We start from the raw sequence: 18,179 nt of genomic DNA, 5'->3' as shown, positions 1-18,179 counted from the left end.
GGGGAATCTCCACAGTGACTTCATCCCTGGGACATCATGTCATCCCCAGGTGACACAACAACCCCCCACACACACATTCACTATTACAGTGTGTGTGTGTGTGTGTGTAGCAGTGTGTTCAATCAGTCACCACACAATTGTTATTGTTGCCAGGTAACAAGACATTCTTAAAAACAGAAAGATTTACCGCGTTTGCAAATATAGTGTGTCTGTTCGTATGTGTGTGCGTGTGTACGAGGACGTCTTCCATGTTGCAAATACAGCACCAGTCACAACACACAGGGTGTGTGTGTGACGGCGGGATCCCATGCGCGCGCACAGACAGCTGACAGGAAGTGACCACGGGCGCACGCAAGCAGCTGCGGTAGATAATATGAAGAGTCTGAGCTCTGGATTTAAATACAGATAATAAAACACTGTAGATTCATTATGGGATGAGGAACACGGACATGTGCTCGCTGCCGGACATTTGTCTGGAGTAACATCTGCCAGTCCAGAAGCATGCAGGAGGTTCAGTGGAGACCCTAAATTGTCCCGATGTGTGAATGAAAGAGTGAATCAATGGGTTTTTCTACTTGATGTGAATGAGAGGGTGAATAGTTGTTTGTCTATATATGATGCAAGAATGAAAGGATTCATGTTTTCTGTCTCTATATGGCATGAATGACAGAGTAAATGGTTGCGTCTCTACATGATCCATGAACGAAAGAGTGAATGTTTTATGTCTCTCTATGACATGAATGAGAGGGTGAATAGTTGTGTATCTCTATATGACATGTGAATGAGAGGGTGATTAGATATATGTTGTATGTTGAGTATGACAATTCATACAAAGTATGAATTGTCAATGAGAGGGTGAATGGTTGTTTGTCTATACATAGTATGATGTGTAAATGAGAGGGTGAGTATATGCACGTCTAAATGAAATATGAATGACAAGTGTGAATGCTTGTATGTCTATATGATACATGAATGAAAGAGTGAATGTTCTACATCTCTATATGACATATGAACGAGAGGGTGAATGGTTGTATGTTTCCATATGTGGCCCAGTGGGGGACTCAATGTAGCGCAAGTGGTATCGAAATGAACAAATGAATAATTATGAAATGAACAAAGCACAGTGTGTTATCGGTAAATAAAAGATATACAGTGAGATAAATCCAATGTGGGCCGCGGCACAGACCGACAAAAACCTCCAGATTGCTGTACCTCTGGAAATCTTTAGAAATAGAGCATGAGGCTAGTATCTACAAGCTACAAATATATAATATTAGCTATTAGCATGTAACTGTTAGCGCTAATGTTACTACAAGTGAGAGTTCGTGGTCGAGGCAGAAAGCCGCCTGAGGTTTCTGCACCAGTAAAAGTCAATTGTTTCCTCCGCGCCGTTTAAATAAACTCTAACTTAACTCAACCGAAACGTCTGACGGGTCGGGAGGGAGATGAACAGCTTCCATTCCTACATCAGTGCAGAAGAACAATGCTAACCAGGTGAATCGCAGACGCCTGGAGCTCAGGCACTTCCGGTCCATCTGACCGGAAGTCGCGTTGTTTTCACGACACATATGGTTTTCTTTGACACACATCCTCCTACGACTTCCTCTCTCCGGCTGCAGGACTCTCTCCGGAGCCGTGTTGTGAGTGTTGTTTCCTAAAAGCCTCCCAAAAGATACGACCCCCCCAACACACACACACACACACACACACCGTGGGTTACGTTTACGGTGAATCCCCCGGCTGTGAATGAGTTGTCTGCTCTCATCGGAGGGGGTGGGACTGGCAGCGAAGCGCTGCTCTTGAATGAGGAAAGAGAGAGGAGCTGCTCACGGCCAAAACACACACCCACACACACACACACACACACACACACACACACACAAGCACACACAGATTCAAATAAACACTCTGGTGTGGAGCTGCAGCCAGACACACACGGACGGAGAGGGAGACGCTTCAACACGCTTGGATGTAACTGGACTCGTTTGTTGTTGTCATTATTATAATTCATATTTTCGTTATTATTATTAGAATAATTATTTTCACGTCACCCCCGTGAGCCGGTGCGAATTCCTCTGCAGGATCTGCGCATCTCCAGCCGCGGCATGTTTTCCGCCGTTTTAATCCCAGACCTCCGGTGATCATGCTTGACGGTGACCGGCGGGAAATGAGATAATAATAATAATAATAATAATAATAATACAAACAACAACAAGAAGAAGATGGAACTACAACAACAACAAGAAGGCAGGAACATGGACGCGTGTCTGAGGCGACTGAAGCAGGAGCTGGTAGGTTCCCCTTGAATCTCGTGCGTGTGCGCGTGTTCGTCACGAATTTCAAGTGCAAGGGGACGGGGACGTGCGCGATAAAAAAATAAAAATAAAAAAAAACTTGAAAAAAAACAGTTTTTTGAATTCACGTTTTTCCTGACTTTCATTAGGTTTTTGGTGTGAGCCCCAAGCGCGTGCGTGTGTGCATGTGTTTCAATGGCGTTAATCTGCGCATGCTCATCTGTGACAGATGTTTTAAGATTTGTGAGCCTCCCAGACCGTGTTGTCCTCCTCCTCCTCCCCTTTTGCCGGGTTTATTTTGGGGTACACTTTGGAAAATCTTAATAGGGGGGATCAGTTTGGTCACTTGAAGAGCGTCGAGTTATCTGATGTCACGCTAATGACGTAGGAGCGAACGTGATGACCATGAACGCGGCCATTGGTCGATCCCCTGACGGATAACCTGGGACTGGCTGACAGCCGTCAATCTGTTTTATTCAAACAGATTGACTTAAATCTTGCCGTGTCGCCATCGCCTGGCGCTTTTGCTCATTGGATCGAGTTTTGCTTGGAATCCCGCTCAAAGCGCACAGACTTCTCTGTATGTCCGGTGAAAAGCCTCCAACGTCTTTGCGTTGCATTCATTCATTTGAGGCGAAAGCGTTACCCCGAATTTCCCTCCATGGGGAATCACTAAAGTCTTATCTTATCTTATCTCCCCTGTGTTTCTGCGGTAAAACCATGACCCGAAGGGGACTTGTTACTGTGGATTATGTTTCGGGGCAGGGGGTTGGACCCGATGCCAGGAGTGCATGTTTGGCCATCGCAGGTTCGCTAGCATAATTGAAAATATTCCCGCCATAAAACTGGAGAGCAGATGACGCCCCCTTCCCCACCCTGTTTGCACAGGGACCATGTGGGGAGCAATCTGTCCAGAAAAACAAGAGGCGCCGTTGCCAAGGTTGTCACTTATCTTCCCGACGAAGCTGCACGTGCTACGTTGCGGCAGAGATAGCACGTAGGCTGTAGGTTTTAGCCTGCAGCTGCGCGCTTACCGCACGATCGCCGTGATTGCGCGGACGTCAAAGCCGACACAAAGGCTACTGCGTCTGTTCGGCAGTTTTACAAAACAACTGGCTGGATGTGGGGGACTAAAATATAGTGCATGTGTGCGTCATTTTTATCAAGCATTGTTTCCGCGTTGATGCAAAAATAATTGTAGCACACCGGATTGAGGCGTAAGGCTTGACACATCCCGATGCAGAAGATGTCCTTAGAAAGCGTGAACTGGTGAGGCGGTGGTGGGGGAGCGTGTGTGTGGTAGTGTCAGAACACATTTGAGCATTTGACCTTTGACCAGACGAACTCAGGGGGCCAAAGATCCTCGACAGAGGATTTGTCAACAAATCACTGCCGCTCTTCTACCTCCTTGACCCGAGGAGGTTGTGATGATCTCCTACATCAAATGTATCAAAGCCCAAATGTGGTGCGCCAAACCATTTTATGTAGCCTGCGAGAACATCTTAAAAGGTGTGATTGTCTTAAAATAAATAAGTCAAATGCGTGCATTGACCATACACTACATTTCCTGCAATTCATCCCAATCGTGTTACCCATGACGTGATGGCGTCCTACCATTAGATCGCAGTCATTATAGCAATTTTCAACAATTGGAATTGAGAAATACAAATGATCCCAAAGTGTCCAGGAAGAGAAATGTTGATGCAGATGGAAGGCAGTTTCAAGAAAGATGGGAAGGCAAATACATGTTTGTGCTTCAAGGAGAAAAAGCATTTGTGTTATGAGGCAGTGTCAGTTGTCAGAGTAAAATCTACATTTTGACACCAAACACGGAGCTAAGTATGCCAAAGTTAGCCTTCCAGAAAAAAAATTAATTGTCCAAGAATTAAAAGCCGGACTACAACAGCAGCAGAATGTGGTAACAAAAATTGCATTCAAAAACACTGCAGCAGTGAAAGCTAGCTTTGTAATACAACAAGTAAACATAATTTTTTTACAATTATGCAAATGCATATGTAACATTTTGGATTTGATTGAGTAATAACTTAAGAGTTATTTAACATTAAGGGGTAGTTACATTTATTTTACATTACATTTGGTTACATTTATACTGTTACCGTTGCATGCGGCCCTTTAGGGACAACAATTACGCTGATGTGGGCCTCGGTGAAGATGAGTTTGACACCCCCACCCGACATGATTCACCCTCAGACAGACGCGAGCCTTCTTGCACAAACGCTGACGTGCCTGTGATTCATCGCTTCTGAAACGTCAAAGCATCACGCCCCCTCCCAGTCAAAGCTTTGCGGTGATGCAGCTGACCCCCCCCCAAAATCCCCAACCCCCCTTCCCGAACCCCAGGTGAGCCTCAAACATGACCGCCGCCTTGGAATTCAACACCGAGGTCGGCGCGTATGAGGTCATGGTATCCACAGGCAGGTCGGGGTGGAGCACGGAGCCTCGCGTGTCATCTGGAGTGCTTGTTAAAAAAAATATATATATAAAAATAATAAGTAAAAGCCTCCCCTTGCCTCCAGCGTCTAAAAGGCTACGCGGTGTTGTATCTGAACTGAAAGCTGATTTGTTCCGTGCCTCCACCTGCCCTTCCTTCCCCTCGGCTAAAATTGGCCCGAGTCTTTGTAGCAGCTGCGGGATTTACGTCGTTGATCATTGTGTTTGGGAGGGAAACGCGAAGGTTTTCTCACTGCCGTCGCTTGTGTTTACGTGCCGTGGGGATAAAATGCGCAGGTGTGGCTTCAGGCTACTCTTCAAGGATTTGTGGATTTGTTTGTTCATGTGCGACATCTGTCTTTGGGTTCACCCCTCATAAAAACAATAAGTACATTTACAGAGCACTTTCAATCAAAGAAATAAAAAAAGATATCACACGTTAATTAATTTATGATGCCTATCCTGCAAGGAGGGATAAGATGGGGTTAGAGGCTTCCAGTTGACCTACTTTTGAACAAAAGTTCAAGCTATTCATTCATTCATTCAGGGTCGCGGGGAGGCTGGAGTCGATCCCAGCTGTCATTGGGCGAGAGGCAGGGTTCACCCTGGACGGGTCACCTGTCAATCAGAGAGCCACTAACCGAGAAATACAACCATTCATTCATTCATTCATTCATGTGTCATGTACGAACAACCACTCATATGCCATATCGAGTCATCCAACCTTTCACTGTATCATGTCATATGTAGACATAAAATAATCACTCTAATTGATGTATCATATAGAGGCATGCAAGCATTCACCCTCTCATTCACGTCATTTAGAAATGTATAACATTCACTCTTTCATTAATGCATCATATAGACGGAACCATTCACTCTGTCATTGTCATGTCATATAGCAGGGGTGGGCAAACTACGGTCCGCGGGCTACAACCGGCCCGTTGGTCTTTTTTTAACCTGGCCCGCCAAAGATTGGTACAGAATTCAAACTTGATGTGAATGATTGGATCAATGAATTCGGGAGCTCAAACAGGAGATTATTTCATTTTTGGAGCTACTTTTCCTGAGATTTAGCCTTTACTGTGTACATACTGACACACATGAATGAGCTGGACGTGAAGCACGTTTATGCATGAAATGCAAGCAAAAGTCAGAGCCTTCGAAACCAATCTGGTTTTATTTTCAAACAATTATTTACGTACTGTAAACAAATGTGTTTTTCTGTTTTTTTTTATATATATATGGTATCTTGTGGTGACCCGGCCCGTCTGTCAAATTTTAAAAGTCAATGCAGCCCCTGAGCCAAAAAAGTTTGCCCACCCCTGTCATATAGAGAAGTAACATTCACTCTTTCATTCAAGCATCATACTAGACAAACAACCATTCACCCTCTCATTCACAAGTCCTATAGAGACATCTAACTATTCACTCATTCATTCATATGTCATACAGAAACAGCAGTTCACCCTGTCATTTACAATGAGATTATTCAATGTTTTTGTTCTGAGAAAACCGGCGTAGGCAAGCTAACGCGCTAGCCAAAATCGTCGGGAGCCACCGGATAGGAGTCAGTGTCCTGAACAAGGATAGATGGGGATGCAAACAGCAGGGGTCCAGGATCAAACCGGCAACCCCGCCCTCGCCGCTGATCCTCCCATGTTTGCAGACGGCCTTAGCACCACAGGGAACGTTGGCTAGACACTTTCACTGCCCGCACGGGAGGCGCCGACATCAAACGGCGAGCTATCATGCATCCATCTGTGAGGGCCGCCGCTTCCAGCGAGGACCCGAAAGCCCCTGAGGACGACAGATTGTCTGCGGCGTCATCGGCCCGGGACGGGGATACACATCGTAATGATCCCGTGTCTCCCGACAGGGCTGTAATTTTCTGCTGCGCACTCAAATGAGTCCGAGCAGGAAAAACGCTATTAAAGCCGCATTAAATCCCGGCAGAGGTCACCGGGGAGCGTCGCCCGCCGCCACGGAAACGGTGATGGATGCCTTTTAAATAGACGGCGCGGACCGTACGACACGTACGAACACTTTGCAGTTTCGTGTATGCTCTTTTCTCTTTTCCTTCTGAAATTCCATCCGCCGTCCCGCAGGAGGCAGAGAATGTCCCCGATTGCACTCGCAACATGAAACGCCGACCTCAAAGGCTGATGTTTGATTTTCTGAGAGAAGCTTTCCATAGACTGGAGGTAGGGGAGGGGGGCAGAATCTGTTAAACCCAAGGATTCTTGAGGTTCAGCAAGAATCACAGCCCAGTCACTGGAACAGAGGATGCAGCCGGCGTCAGACAGTTTAACCAACCGGGGTTGGGTTTAATCCATCCCATAATATGTCAGATGTCGGTGTGTCTGACAAGAGACGAGGCAGTAATGGAGCACAACTTGTCATACGATGGTTTCCTCCTGAAAGAAAGGCACGTAGAAGGCAACCGAAGGCTCCAGGGGGGAGCAGTCGAGGAAAATGGCCGTTTCGGATGGAGGAAGATGGAGGTTACGGAGGTCGACTCCCCGCCGCTGGTGTTTTCCCATCTGAGGCTATCACCGTGATGTGTCTGGCAGATGGTTCGGGCGGTCACAGACTTTCCGCGGCAGGAGGCGGGTTCCTCCACAACTCCGCAGGTTTCCACCCAAGCCGACGTCGCTCACCACCAACACCAAACCTGACGACTCAGCTGCACGAAAGACGAAAAACAGGCGCTGGATACCAAAGGCGCTTCTTTTATTTCCATTGACAGGTCTGATTAGCAACCCCAAGCATCAGGGGACGGAGTTTGGATCCAGCCAAAGCGCGGCAGATACAGCATCTCCGTGGAAAATTGGATGGAAAAATGTCAACCCCGATGAATTGCATACATAGTTCATGCTAGCAAGGAGGCTACAGGGGAAATTGCAGTCAACTACATCAGTGGACCCACTTTGATGGGTCAACTTAACCCACAAATGTGCAGTTTGAGCGTAGAGCCAATCTGACCTGGCCTGGTTTGGGTGCAGTCCTCAATTCCGAGGTCTAGTTTTTTCTACGTCAGACTCAACAGCGGTGCTTGTTCTGTTGACTTAGCATATCACGAGAGGATAACCAGAAATATGTCATTAGCCTCTTTTCCATTGAGCCAGGGACCTTCTTGCTGTCAAGCAGAAGCGCTTACCACTGGGTAGCTGTGCCACCAACCCCATAATTTCCCTGGAAAAAGTATCTGCATGGATGAACCATGAGCAGTTGGCTGCCATCTAGCGGCGCCCGGGGGGCAGTTAGGGGTTCAGTGTTTGACATTTTGACAGGCTAGAACCATGAATATAACCAGAAATGTACGGTTCTTCGATGGTATGAGGAGTGGTCGGGCAACGAAGTCCCCAAAATCTGTTTTCTGGTATGATTTATGTGCCGCGTAGCCAAACGGGGAACAACAGAACAATTTGGCATAGCGTGTTGCACAAATGATGAATTTGGGCTTGTGGTCATCATTTGGCATTCGGTTCCTTCTTATCGCTGCCTATTGGACAAGAAGTGCGGTGCAGCTCTTTAACCAATACGCCCCTCAGGATAATATGAGCCTCTTCTTCTTCTTCCGTATCCTTTTTTCTCATCTTCTCTTTGGTCTTCCTCATGGAACTACCTGCCAGTTCCAACCCCAGCATTCTTTTCCGATATCTTCACTACCCCCCCCCCCCTGTACATGATCAAACCACCTCAGTCTGGCTCCTCTGACCTCCTGCCCCTCTGATGGACTCATTCTTGATCCTATCCATCCTCGTCACTCCCAAAGAGAACCGCAAGACTCCCAAAGAGTCTACCTCCAGCTTTGTTTCTTGTCTTGTCTCTAAACCCATTGGACGTCAGCCTAATTTGAACAAATTCCCCTGAACTTGAGGTGCAACGGGTATGCAGACCACGGAGATTACCAGGAATTCTTTTCTGACATTTCTGTGGTTCCCGAACCCCCAATCCAGCCCCCTGAAAGGAGTCCACCAGATTTGTGGCGCAAAGTCACGAGATAAAGAATCAGCCGCTCGGCAAACAAACAGAACAGAAAAAAAAAATCTTTAACTAAACAGTATGGCTGTAATGCCGTTAGCCCTCCTCCGCACTGTTGTTTATGGTTCCTCCTCCTTGCTTCCAGCAGCCCAAACAGAGTCAACACCGTCTTCCTTGTCAAAGATGGAGTCAGCCGCCTTGGGCACGGTGATTTATCGCTCTGAATGCCGTTAAGCTTTATCGCCGCCGTCGATGGCGACCTCGAGGGGCATCCAGTCGCCATGGCACAGAGGACCACTCTGTGTCCCACGGACAGAGACGCCATTGCCGCCCTTGACCCACACAGCCCACCATTCATGTTTAATTAGCGGCGGTGGGGAAGGGTGGAGGACGTTGCCCGCTGGCGGCCAGCTCCTTCTAAACAGGAAGACCTTTGGGGCCTGATAACCTTGGCCTCACTGTTTCCTTCCAAGCAACAACAAACAGTAAAAAGCAAAGAGTGACTGGTCAGTTGAGCCTGAAAAGGGGGAGCTCGTATTGAGTATTTTATCTTCGCGCAAAGAGCAAATGCACGCGTGCGGAGAAAATCACACTGGCTCAATTCATAAGCATCGCATTCAGACAAGCCGAGCGCCACGGACTCCCTTTCCCTGACGTAGATAATATCAGAGCTGAGTGATCTGAACAGACAGGCCGGGAGGAGGAACAGTGATTTATTTTTACTATGTGGTATTTAAGTCACTTTCAAGCATACCGAACGGCTGCTCCTTGCGTCGCGACTTCAGATGCCCAGGGGAGGGATATAAAATAATCACCAATCAAGCGCCCCGGGCTTTTTAATCAGCCTTCCATTCAACTTTCATTCAATGCCGGCGAGACTTTGAAGCGTTCATCCATTAATTAGCTATTATGGTCTGGCTCGCGCGGCCAGAAGATGAAAATTGGGTGGATGAAGGGGAGAATGGACAGTTTCAGACTTGTCGTTTCAGAAGGCTAAGTCTAGGAATCACCCTTTCAAAGAGATACATGCCGAACTGATTAAATGTTTGTAATAGTTTTGGGAGGGTAACTGGTGATGGTGCCAGTGTTTGCTGGCAGGAGAAAACGGATCCCCCCCGCCACTCTTCAGAGGGAGTCTGATCTATTGAATTTAGACGAGGTTGCAGGGATGTTCAGCTCCTCTTGCTCCTCGGTGGTTGAAGTGAGGCATGGTCTCAGAAGCAGGGTCGGGACTCGTAACACATTTAATTCGACTTAATTAAATACAATTAAAAATAGCATGTTGAGAAAATTAACATATTTTAATCGGACTTAAATATCTGTGCACAAGTCCCGGGGGGACAGATCACACCGAAGCACAGGGGAAATATAAATATTAGAAACTTCTGGATTGCTTTATGAACAAAAGTGTTTGAACTTTATGCACAGAATCTTCCATTAGCACCTCACCGCTAAAGATGTTGGAGTTAGCGCGCACGTCGGTGACAACAGTTTTTTATGAGGGCACCAGTCAGTAATGTTAGCTTTGTTCAAGCGTGCACTTTGATTATATTAGCTTTGTAAGAGTATGCAGGTTGGTAATGTTAGGTTTTTGAAAACACGCAACTCAGTCATGTTAGCTTTGTACAAGCACATAGTTTGGTAAACAAGCATGCAGGCTCGCGATGTTCACTTTGTACAAGTGTGCAGATCAGCATTTTAAGCTTTGTACGAGTACACCAATTGGAAATGTTGTATTTGTGTATTTATATTTGTATGAGTGTGCAGGCTGGTAAGGTTCGCTTTGAACTACCACACAGGTTGGAAATGTTCACTTTGAATGAACTTACAGGTTGGTAATGTTAGCTTCGTTCAAGCGAGCTGGTCGGTAATGTTTGCGTCTTACGAGCCTGCAGGTCAGTCATGTTAGCTCTGTATCCATACGCCGTTTGGTAATGTTAGCTTTGTACAAAGCACGCAGATCTGGGTTGTAACCTTTTATGAGCCCACAACTTGATATTGATAGGATTGTACAAGCGTGCAGATCAGTAATTTAAGCTTTGTACAAGCAGGCAGGTCAGTAACATTAGCTTTGCACCTGCAAGCAGGTCATCAATGTTAGCTTGGTGCGAGCATGTCAAAGCAGTCAAATATTTATATGCAATTAATATTCAATTAATGACTACTCATATTAATTAGACGCTGAGGCGTTCCAGATCCCTTGGTCCAATTGTCCATCCTTGTCAGGCTAACATCACCTCACAGCTCTGCTAATCAGCTATCCACGAGGCTAACAACCCACGCCCCCATGTCCCGTTTGTCTAAGGCACGCAACCCAATCGCAGGAGTGAAGAAAAAAGCAGCTGCAACGAGTGGATCTCCACGCTGATGCCAAAATCCATTTTGCATGAGGCGACTCAGCATGGCGAGCAGACGCCGGGATGAAGTTCTAGGATCCTGACAGATTCAGGCCACAAAGTTCAGCTTTGAAACGCCTGCGGTGAAAGTGCCTCTAGTTAGTTGACATGGTTAAGGTGGAATAATGGGTTTTTTGGTTTGCCTGCTGCCTTCCCACCCAAATTAATTATTAATGCTGTCTTAGAATAGAAACGACGGTAAACAACGGCACGCTTTAAATAACCGGGAGGGTGCAGCGTTGTATTTAGCTTTGATGGGAAAGTTGCATGTCTCTGCGTAGCAGAGATCAGCAGGGGGTCGGCTTTTTTTTTCCGACGGCACGCAGCCGCCTCCAAAAGGAGACAATCTCTGGAAAATAAACAACTTATCATCTACGTCCTCACCAACTCCCAGCGCAATCATCCTCTCTGCAAAGATTGTCGAAGTCACATGGCGTTTTAACTGCAGCGACAAATGTTGAAGCCACCAAGACGAAGGAATCGCGCTAATTGGGCATATATTCGCCGGCTAATTGAGGCGTTCATGTGCTTTTGTTCCCAGCATGTGCGCCGGCAGGCCCTGCGGACCTGCTCGGCCATATGCCCCCTCCGAATTAACCCGGAGTTAATGTTGCGTGACGTGAGTTCAGCGTCAAGGTACGGTGAAGCACATGTGCAGGTCTGGAAATTGAATCAAACGGTAATCTATAGCACTTGTGTTATATGATATTCATTGTCATTTGATCTGGTTTGATTGAACCCAGATGTCTGAATGAGAGCGAATAGTCGTGTCTCAATGTGACGCGTTAATGAGAAAGCGAACGCTCGTGTGTTGTGTCTATGAATGAGTGAGTGCACAGCTATATGCTCTATATCGTGTTAATGAGAGTGAATGGTTTTGCGTCTCTAGATGACGTGTAAAAGGTTCGTTGTTTATATCAGCCGTCCCCACCCTTTTTTGTTCCAGGAACCAGTTTTCTGCACAAATTGTTTTTGCAGACCAGTTAGAGGCGCAGGGATTCAAATAATAAAAGATTTGTCAATGCACAATATTCAATCTGAATTCCATCATTACATTGTATATTAGGCAATTACAGTAATTTTTGCACTATAATATCAATTCACCATAATGCAGCTTTCTTTGTGTTGGCAGTCTGCAACGCTTCTGTGGTCTCATCGTTTCCTCGTGCAAAAGCTCTCTGGTGACTTTTCTGGTTTGTTTTTTTTTTTAGCTAGTGGTAGCTGATGTGTGAAATGGCATGACAGAGTAATGTGCGGCAGTAAGGTGAAGGCGGAAACAATCGCTTTTCAAAATAAGGTCCGAAAGGTCTAATGACAAAACTATCATTTGTACCAAGAACATTTTCTTTGCGGACCGTCACCAAATGATATGTATAACGTATAAATGAGAAAATCAGTAAATGTTGGAAGTTTATCTGATGAGGTTTTTCCTTTCTTTATTCAAAGGATTAAAAAAAATGTATCTTAATGACACGTTAATGAGAGGGTGAATGGTTGTATGTCACTATATGAGCCATGAGAGTGAGTGAATGTTGTATGTCTCAAAATGATGAACCCTATCATGAGGAATGACAGGGTGAATGGTTGTATGTATGGATATAATTTGAATGACAGTTAATGATTGCATGTCTCTGTATGACGTGTAAAATGAGAGAACAAATGGAGTTGTGTGACCCTGCATAACATATGAATGTGTGAGTGAATGGTTACAAGTCTGTACAATTTCATTTAGAGGGTGAATAGTTGCATGTCTGTATATGATGTGTAAAATAAGGGAATGAATGGGGTTGCATGTCTCTACATGACTTTTGAATGAGAGAGTGAATGTTTGTATGTCTCTAGAGCAGGAATGAGCAATTAATTCTTACCAGTGGCCATGTGAGAAACCTGAACGCCGTTTGATAAGAGAAAAGCAACGCACTTGTGTAATATGAACGGAATGCATGTTTTGTTATTGTCTCTGGAGGTTCTCAGTCATCTAGGTCGTGGTGAAAAGAGCAACTTTTGGAGATTCCCTATATTAGATAATCCCAGAAAGATCTCGATATGACATTTGAATGAGTGAATGAATGGTTGTATGTCAGTCAATGGTTTTATTTCACTATATAATGTGTGAATGAGGGTGAATGAATGTTTAGCAGACATTATACATAATGAATGAATGAATGGATGGTTTGATTAACTACAGGTCTATTGATCCAATTGATTTGAGGTCATCACAAGTTCTTTTAGAGTGGCCTATGAGAAATGCTCATCGCCTTAAAGAATATAGATAATTATTATTGATATGGTATATGAGAAGGTTCCCAACACTCTAGACTTAGCCCATTTGTGCGTTTTCCCAGAAAACTCCTGCAACATGCGCATTTCCCATGGGGCTTTGTGACGCTGCACCGTCAGTTGTCCTGCAGGGCGATTTTTCCCACCCCGTGGGGGATTTGGGACACACACACACACACACACACACACGCAAATCAATGTTCCCCCCCGAGATCAAGTATCACGCCCCCTCCATCTTCCGTATATGTAATTCCCCTCCTGTTCTTATGGTGTCATCTATAATTGAAAACATCAACAGCTCAGTCTACGACATCTAAACATATGGCAAGGGATCCGTGCCCATCACACACACACACACACACACACACCCTACTCATCCAACTGACTCTCACCGCCCCTTAACTCCCTCTCACTCTCAGTCTCCCCTCTTTCCTCTTCTCATTGTCATTCCCTTTCCGCCTGAGTGACCCCCCCCCCCTTGCTCCTACACACACACACACACACACACACACATACACACACACCGCCACAACCATTCGTGGGATTATAGTCCAGCCTCGGCGTCTGATTGGCTGTCGTTCCTGTGGCGTCCCTCCATTGGACGGAGACGCATATAGGGGCAGTCAGACCGATGCATTTGAAAAGGTGAGACAGGAGACGGGGCTAGCAGGCAGAGGTGCAGGCGGACAATAACACACACACACACACACACACACACATAGACACATACACACACAAAGAGAGGGAGATCTGCAGGGGTCAGAGGAGGTAAGCTAAGTAAACATCTTTTTCAATTAATGGATTTCAATTTAAACACCTCGTTTGAGTTTTATGCGTCGCTTGCCTGTTTTTTTTCACGAACCCACGTCGCAGCAAAGTGCAGGAATCGGTTTCACCGATCAGGAATAACCCGTCGTCACAACCGATGACAGAATCTGTGTCAAACCGCTACGATGACTCGCCCCTGCGAGTCAGGACACGGAGCAGGATCCTGCCCGCGGGGCTCGATGCCTCCCTCTCCAGGAGGAGACGGCTCGTCCGGGTCACGTGACGCGAGGCTCCGAAAAAAAAAAACAAAAAAAAAAAACAGATGAGAGCGGAACACGTGCGAGGAAGGGGAAGGGCAGCGGGAGATGAAAGGGGAGCGTATCATTCCTGCTTCCAGAAGAGGAGGAGGAGGAGGAGAGGAGCTTGGAGAAATTGATGCGTGCAATAAAAGAAAGAGAAATTATAGCTGAGAGCGGAGGAAGGGGGAGGCGGGGGAGGCGGTTTGCGAGCTCGTCTGTTTTACAGCTGTCGCGGGTTGAATCCCTTCTAGTGTTCGGGGCCATATGGGGCCGTGCACCATCGCCCAAAAACTAGGTCACGTAGCGTTTAATTAAACAAGGTGCGGAGCTTCACGTGCACTGTTGTCTTTGCTGATGTTTGTCGTCACAGAGACACCCAATTCCACTGAAAGGAAAGCTTTCGCCGACCTTCACCTTCTCTCTCTTTCTGTGCCCATAGCTGTCGATGAAAGAGGCGGGCGATGGCCTCCACGCTCAGATGAACTCCATGATGGGAGCGCTCCAGGAACTCAAGCTCCTGCAGGTACAGACGGCGATCGAGAACCTCAATATCTCCGGCCGCGGCGCCAATCGAGCGGCGGAGGTTGCGAAGGAGAGCGACCGAGCCATGCCGGAGGACCAGAGCCAAGACGACGCGTCGCAGGAAAGGAGCAGCCTCAGGAACTCGTCCACTTCTTTGTCCAGCATGGAGAGCGAGAGGAGCGAGAGGAGGGACCAAGATGACGTCCAGGCCGTACCAAAAAGGTGGTCCGGGTACATGGCGCCGCAGGTGGACTTCTACGGACCGACGGTGGGGAACCCTCCGCCGGAGCCCTACTGTCAACCACAGGATCCTCAAGTTGTGGATCTGCCCGGCATCCTGTACAGCCTCTCCAGAGAGGGCCCGTCCCTGGACAGCGACTACTCCCAAGACAGTGCGGACGACGCCAGCGACTGGACGTCGTCGCTCATGAGCCGCAGCCGCAACCGCCAGCCGCTGGTGCTCGGCGACAACGTCTTCGCCGACCTCGTCGGCAACTGGCTGGACCTCCCCGAGGTGGAGAGGGAGGAAGCGGAGGAGGAGGAGAGGATGAGGAGGAGAGGGGAGGCGGCGGACGGCGGAGCGGAAAGGCCCAACACCCCGGCTCACCCTCTCCGCCTCAGCCGCTCGCAGGAGCTCTGCAGGAAGTTCGCGCTCACCACGAACATCTTCAAAAAGTTCCTGCGCAGCGTCCGGCCCGACAGGGACAAGCTGCTGAAGGAGCGGCCCGGCTGGGTGGCGCCCGAGCTGGCCGAAGGAAGCCTCTTCAAGAGGCCGAAGAAACTGCCGCCGAAAGCCTCGAAGGGAAGCTTCTACCTGCCGTTCTGGGCAAGCGGGCAGGGGGGAAAAGGCCGGCCCCCGCCGGGCGAGCTAGAGAGGAACTCCTTTCACCAGGCGCACCAGCAGTCCTTCGGGGGGATTTACTTAGACAGGAGGCAGGCGGAGGGACGATCGGAGAGAACACAACCCTTGTTTGACTACAACACAGCTGTGTGGGTCTGAGCAGGGACGACAGTTACGGCAAATTGGCAAATGCAGGGACAACTTCGATGCAGATTTCCAAATTTGGCCGAGAGTTTTTCCATGACAGAGATCATCAGGGCAAGCGTTTGTCTGACAATCCCAAACCTCTTTGTGTGTGCACGTGTGTGTGCATGTGTGTGTGTGTCAGAGTGCATGAGACAGCAGATAAGAGACATTTTTTTGAGGATTCATACTTTTGTACTACACTCTCTCATTTGTGTGTGTGTTTGTGTGTGTGTGTGTGTGTGTGTGTGCATGTGTATGTGTATGTGTGTGTCTGAATAGCAGACGGTACAATGAAACAGACTTTTCCACTCAAAATACACACACACACACACACACACACACACATACACAATTTCTTCCGTGGGAAGAAACAGCCATTTCCAAAACACCCGTCGCTGCCACTCCAACACACTCGTAGCCTCCCTCCCCGAAAGCTCCGGAAACTCAGGTGCGACCAGAACCAATGGGATTCATTGTTGCTCAGGTTTAAAAAAGAATGCTGGGGAGAACCAGGCCATGCCGATCCATTTCCAGGGGTTCACGGGTCGTCCGTTGGAGGAGTTCTCCCGTGCTGAGATGGCACATTTGAGTCGACTCTCTTTCCTCCTGGGCCGTTATGAAAAAAAAAAGGGGGGGGGGGACCGCCATCTGGTGCCCGGACATTACGTAAAGCTCGTACTGCAAAAAAAAAAAGGCGCGAAGAACATACGAAACTGACTGGATTATAATCCCAAAGCTCTGCAAGACAGTTATTATTGCACACACACACACACACACACACACTCATGCAGTTGGATTTTACATGTACAGCACATTGTACATAAGCGCCATCCACCCAAAACAGCAGCAATAACAAGGGATGGGGACGTCCCGTCGGCACGGTTCACAAACGTCCGCTGGAATTGTAATCGTCGAAAAACCCGCAGCTTCTGTTCTCGTCGTTTTTTCAGGTTTGTTTGTTTGTTTGTTTTGAGCAGCGTGGAAAATGACATTAATAATAAACAAACAGTAATAATCTCTCAGGATCACGGATAACACTGCCCTCCTCGGCGAAAAAAAAGAGAGAAAGGACAGACAGAAGCCCGCCGGTTATGCAAAGGACAATCCCAAGCCTCCAGGGAGGTGTTTATGTCGCTCATCTCGTCCAGGCGACCCCTGGACCGAACCATTGAAGGCAGCGGCGGGGGGGGTCGGGCCTTGGCTCTTTGGTGCATCTGAGACATCACTTCCAGCTCATGTATCGTGTTCTGCTTCCTATTTATGCTCTCTAAGTGTCTTTTTTTTTTTGCGCGCGTGGTTCTCAACAGCCACTCTGTTACCTGCGGCGAAAAAATGTCACTGACTGTTTGTACATTAAATCTGTTTTCAGAAGCAACGTGTGAACTTGGCTGGCTCCACTTTTTCAAATTTTCAGGTGGGGTTAAATTAAAGAGTGAACGGTTTCTATATGAAGTTTCTATATGAATGAGTGAATCAGCAGCCTCAGGCTTCTATATGACATGCAAATGACGGGGTGAATGGTTGTCTGTGATTGGATCGATCCAGAGCGAATCCCATGTCTCGGCCAATGACAACTAGGACAGGCCCCGCCCCCCGCAATGTAGTGTTCAGGATAAGCTGTATAGAGAATGAATGAATGAATAAATGAACATTTCAAATGCAATTATTTATCCCTTATTCGCCATTAAACGCTTTTTTCACATCTCTTGACCCAAATTAGCAGAGCTATCTGCACATTCCGACAAATCGCTGTCACGTTAAAAAAAAAAAAAAAACAGAAACAGGCATCCTGATGGAATTCATCTATTAATCCCAGATATGGGTGTCGGGTATTTCGGTGATTCGTTTCCGCAGCGAAGTTCCGTCGGCGTCTTTGAAAAATAAACAAACGGGGAAACAAACAGCGTGACCAACGCTCCCCCCATTTTCTTGGAGGAACTTCAAACTTTGTCCATCTGTTGGTATAATCCTGCAGGGGTCAGAGGGTTTGGAGGGCTGGAGGAGGGATCTCTTTGTCCATGTTGAAATACAGGATGAATCACAGCTGTGACTATTAATAAGTGAACGCAGGGGAAAAAAAAAAAAGACTGTCAGAAAAAAAAAAAAAAAAAAAAAACGTTTCCGAATCCAAGCAGCCCATCCTGCCGGTTCATGC

General features: G+C 47.2%; 1 protein-coding gene across 2 annotated transcripts; it reads left to right on the top strand.

The window, feature by feature from the left end:
* The first annotated feature begins 1,865 nt into the window (after positions 1 to 1,865).
* On the top strand, positions 1,866 to 17,403 carry inka2 (inka box actin regulator 2). Of its 2 annotated transcripts, none has more exons than XM_086149756.1 (2): positions 1,866 to 2,291; positions 14,915 to 17,403. In XM_086149756.1, the coding sequence occupies exons 1-2, from the start codon at positions 2,223 to 2,225 to the stop codon at positions 15,995 to 15,997; spliced, it is 1,152 nt and encodes a 383-aa protein (XP_086005882.1). In that variant the 5' UTR covers positions 1,866 to 2,222; the 3' UTR covers positions 15,998 to 17,403. The 2 variants fall into 2 exon arrangements, with proteins under 2 accessions (XP_086005882.1, XP_086005883.1); XM_086149757.1 differs by lacking the exon at positions 1,866 to 2,291 and adding an exon at positions 14,047 to 14,176.
* The last annotated feature ends 776 nt before the right edge of the window (positions 17,404 to 18,179 follow it).

Source organism: Fistularia commersonii, chromosome 7, assembly GCF_037954325.1.
Source record: "Fistularia commersonii isolate RoL2024-O1a breed Wild chromosome 7, RoL_Fcom_v1.0, whole genome shotgun sequence".
NCBI lineage: Eukaryota > Metazoa > Chordata > Actinopteri > Syngnathiformes > Fistulariidae > Fistularia > Fistularia commersonii.
This window is presented reverse-complemented; position numbering and strand designations above follow the sequence as displayed.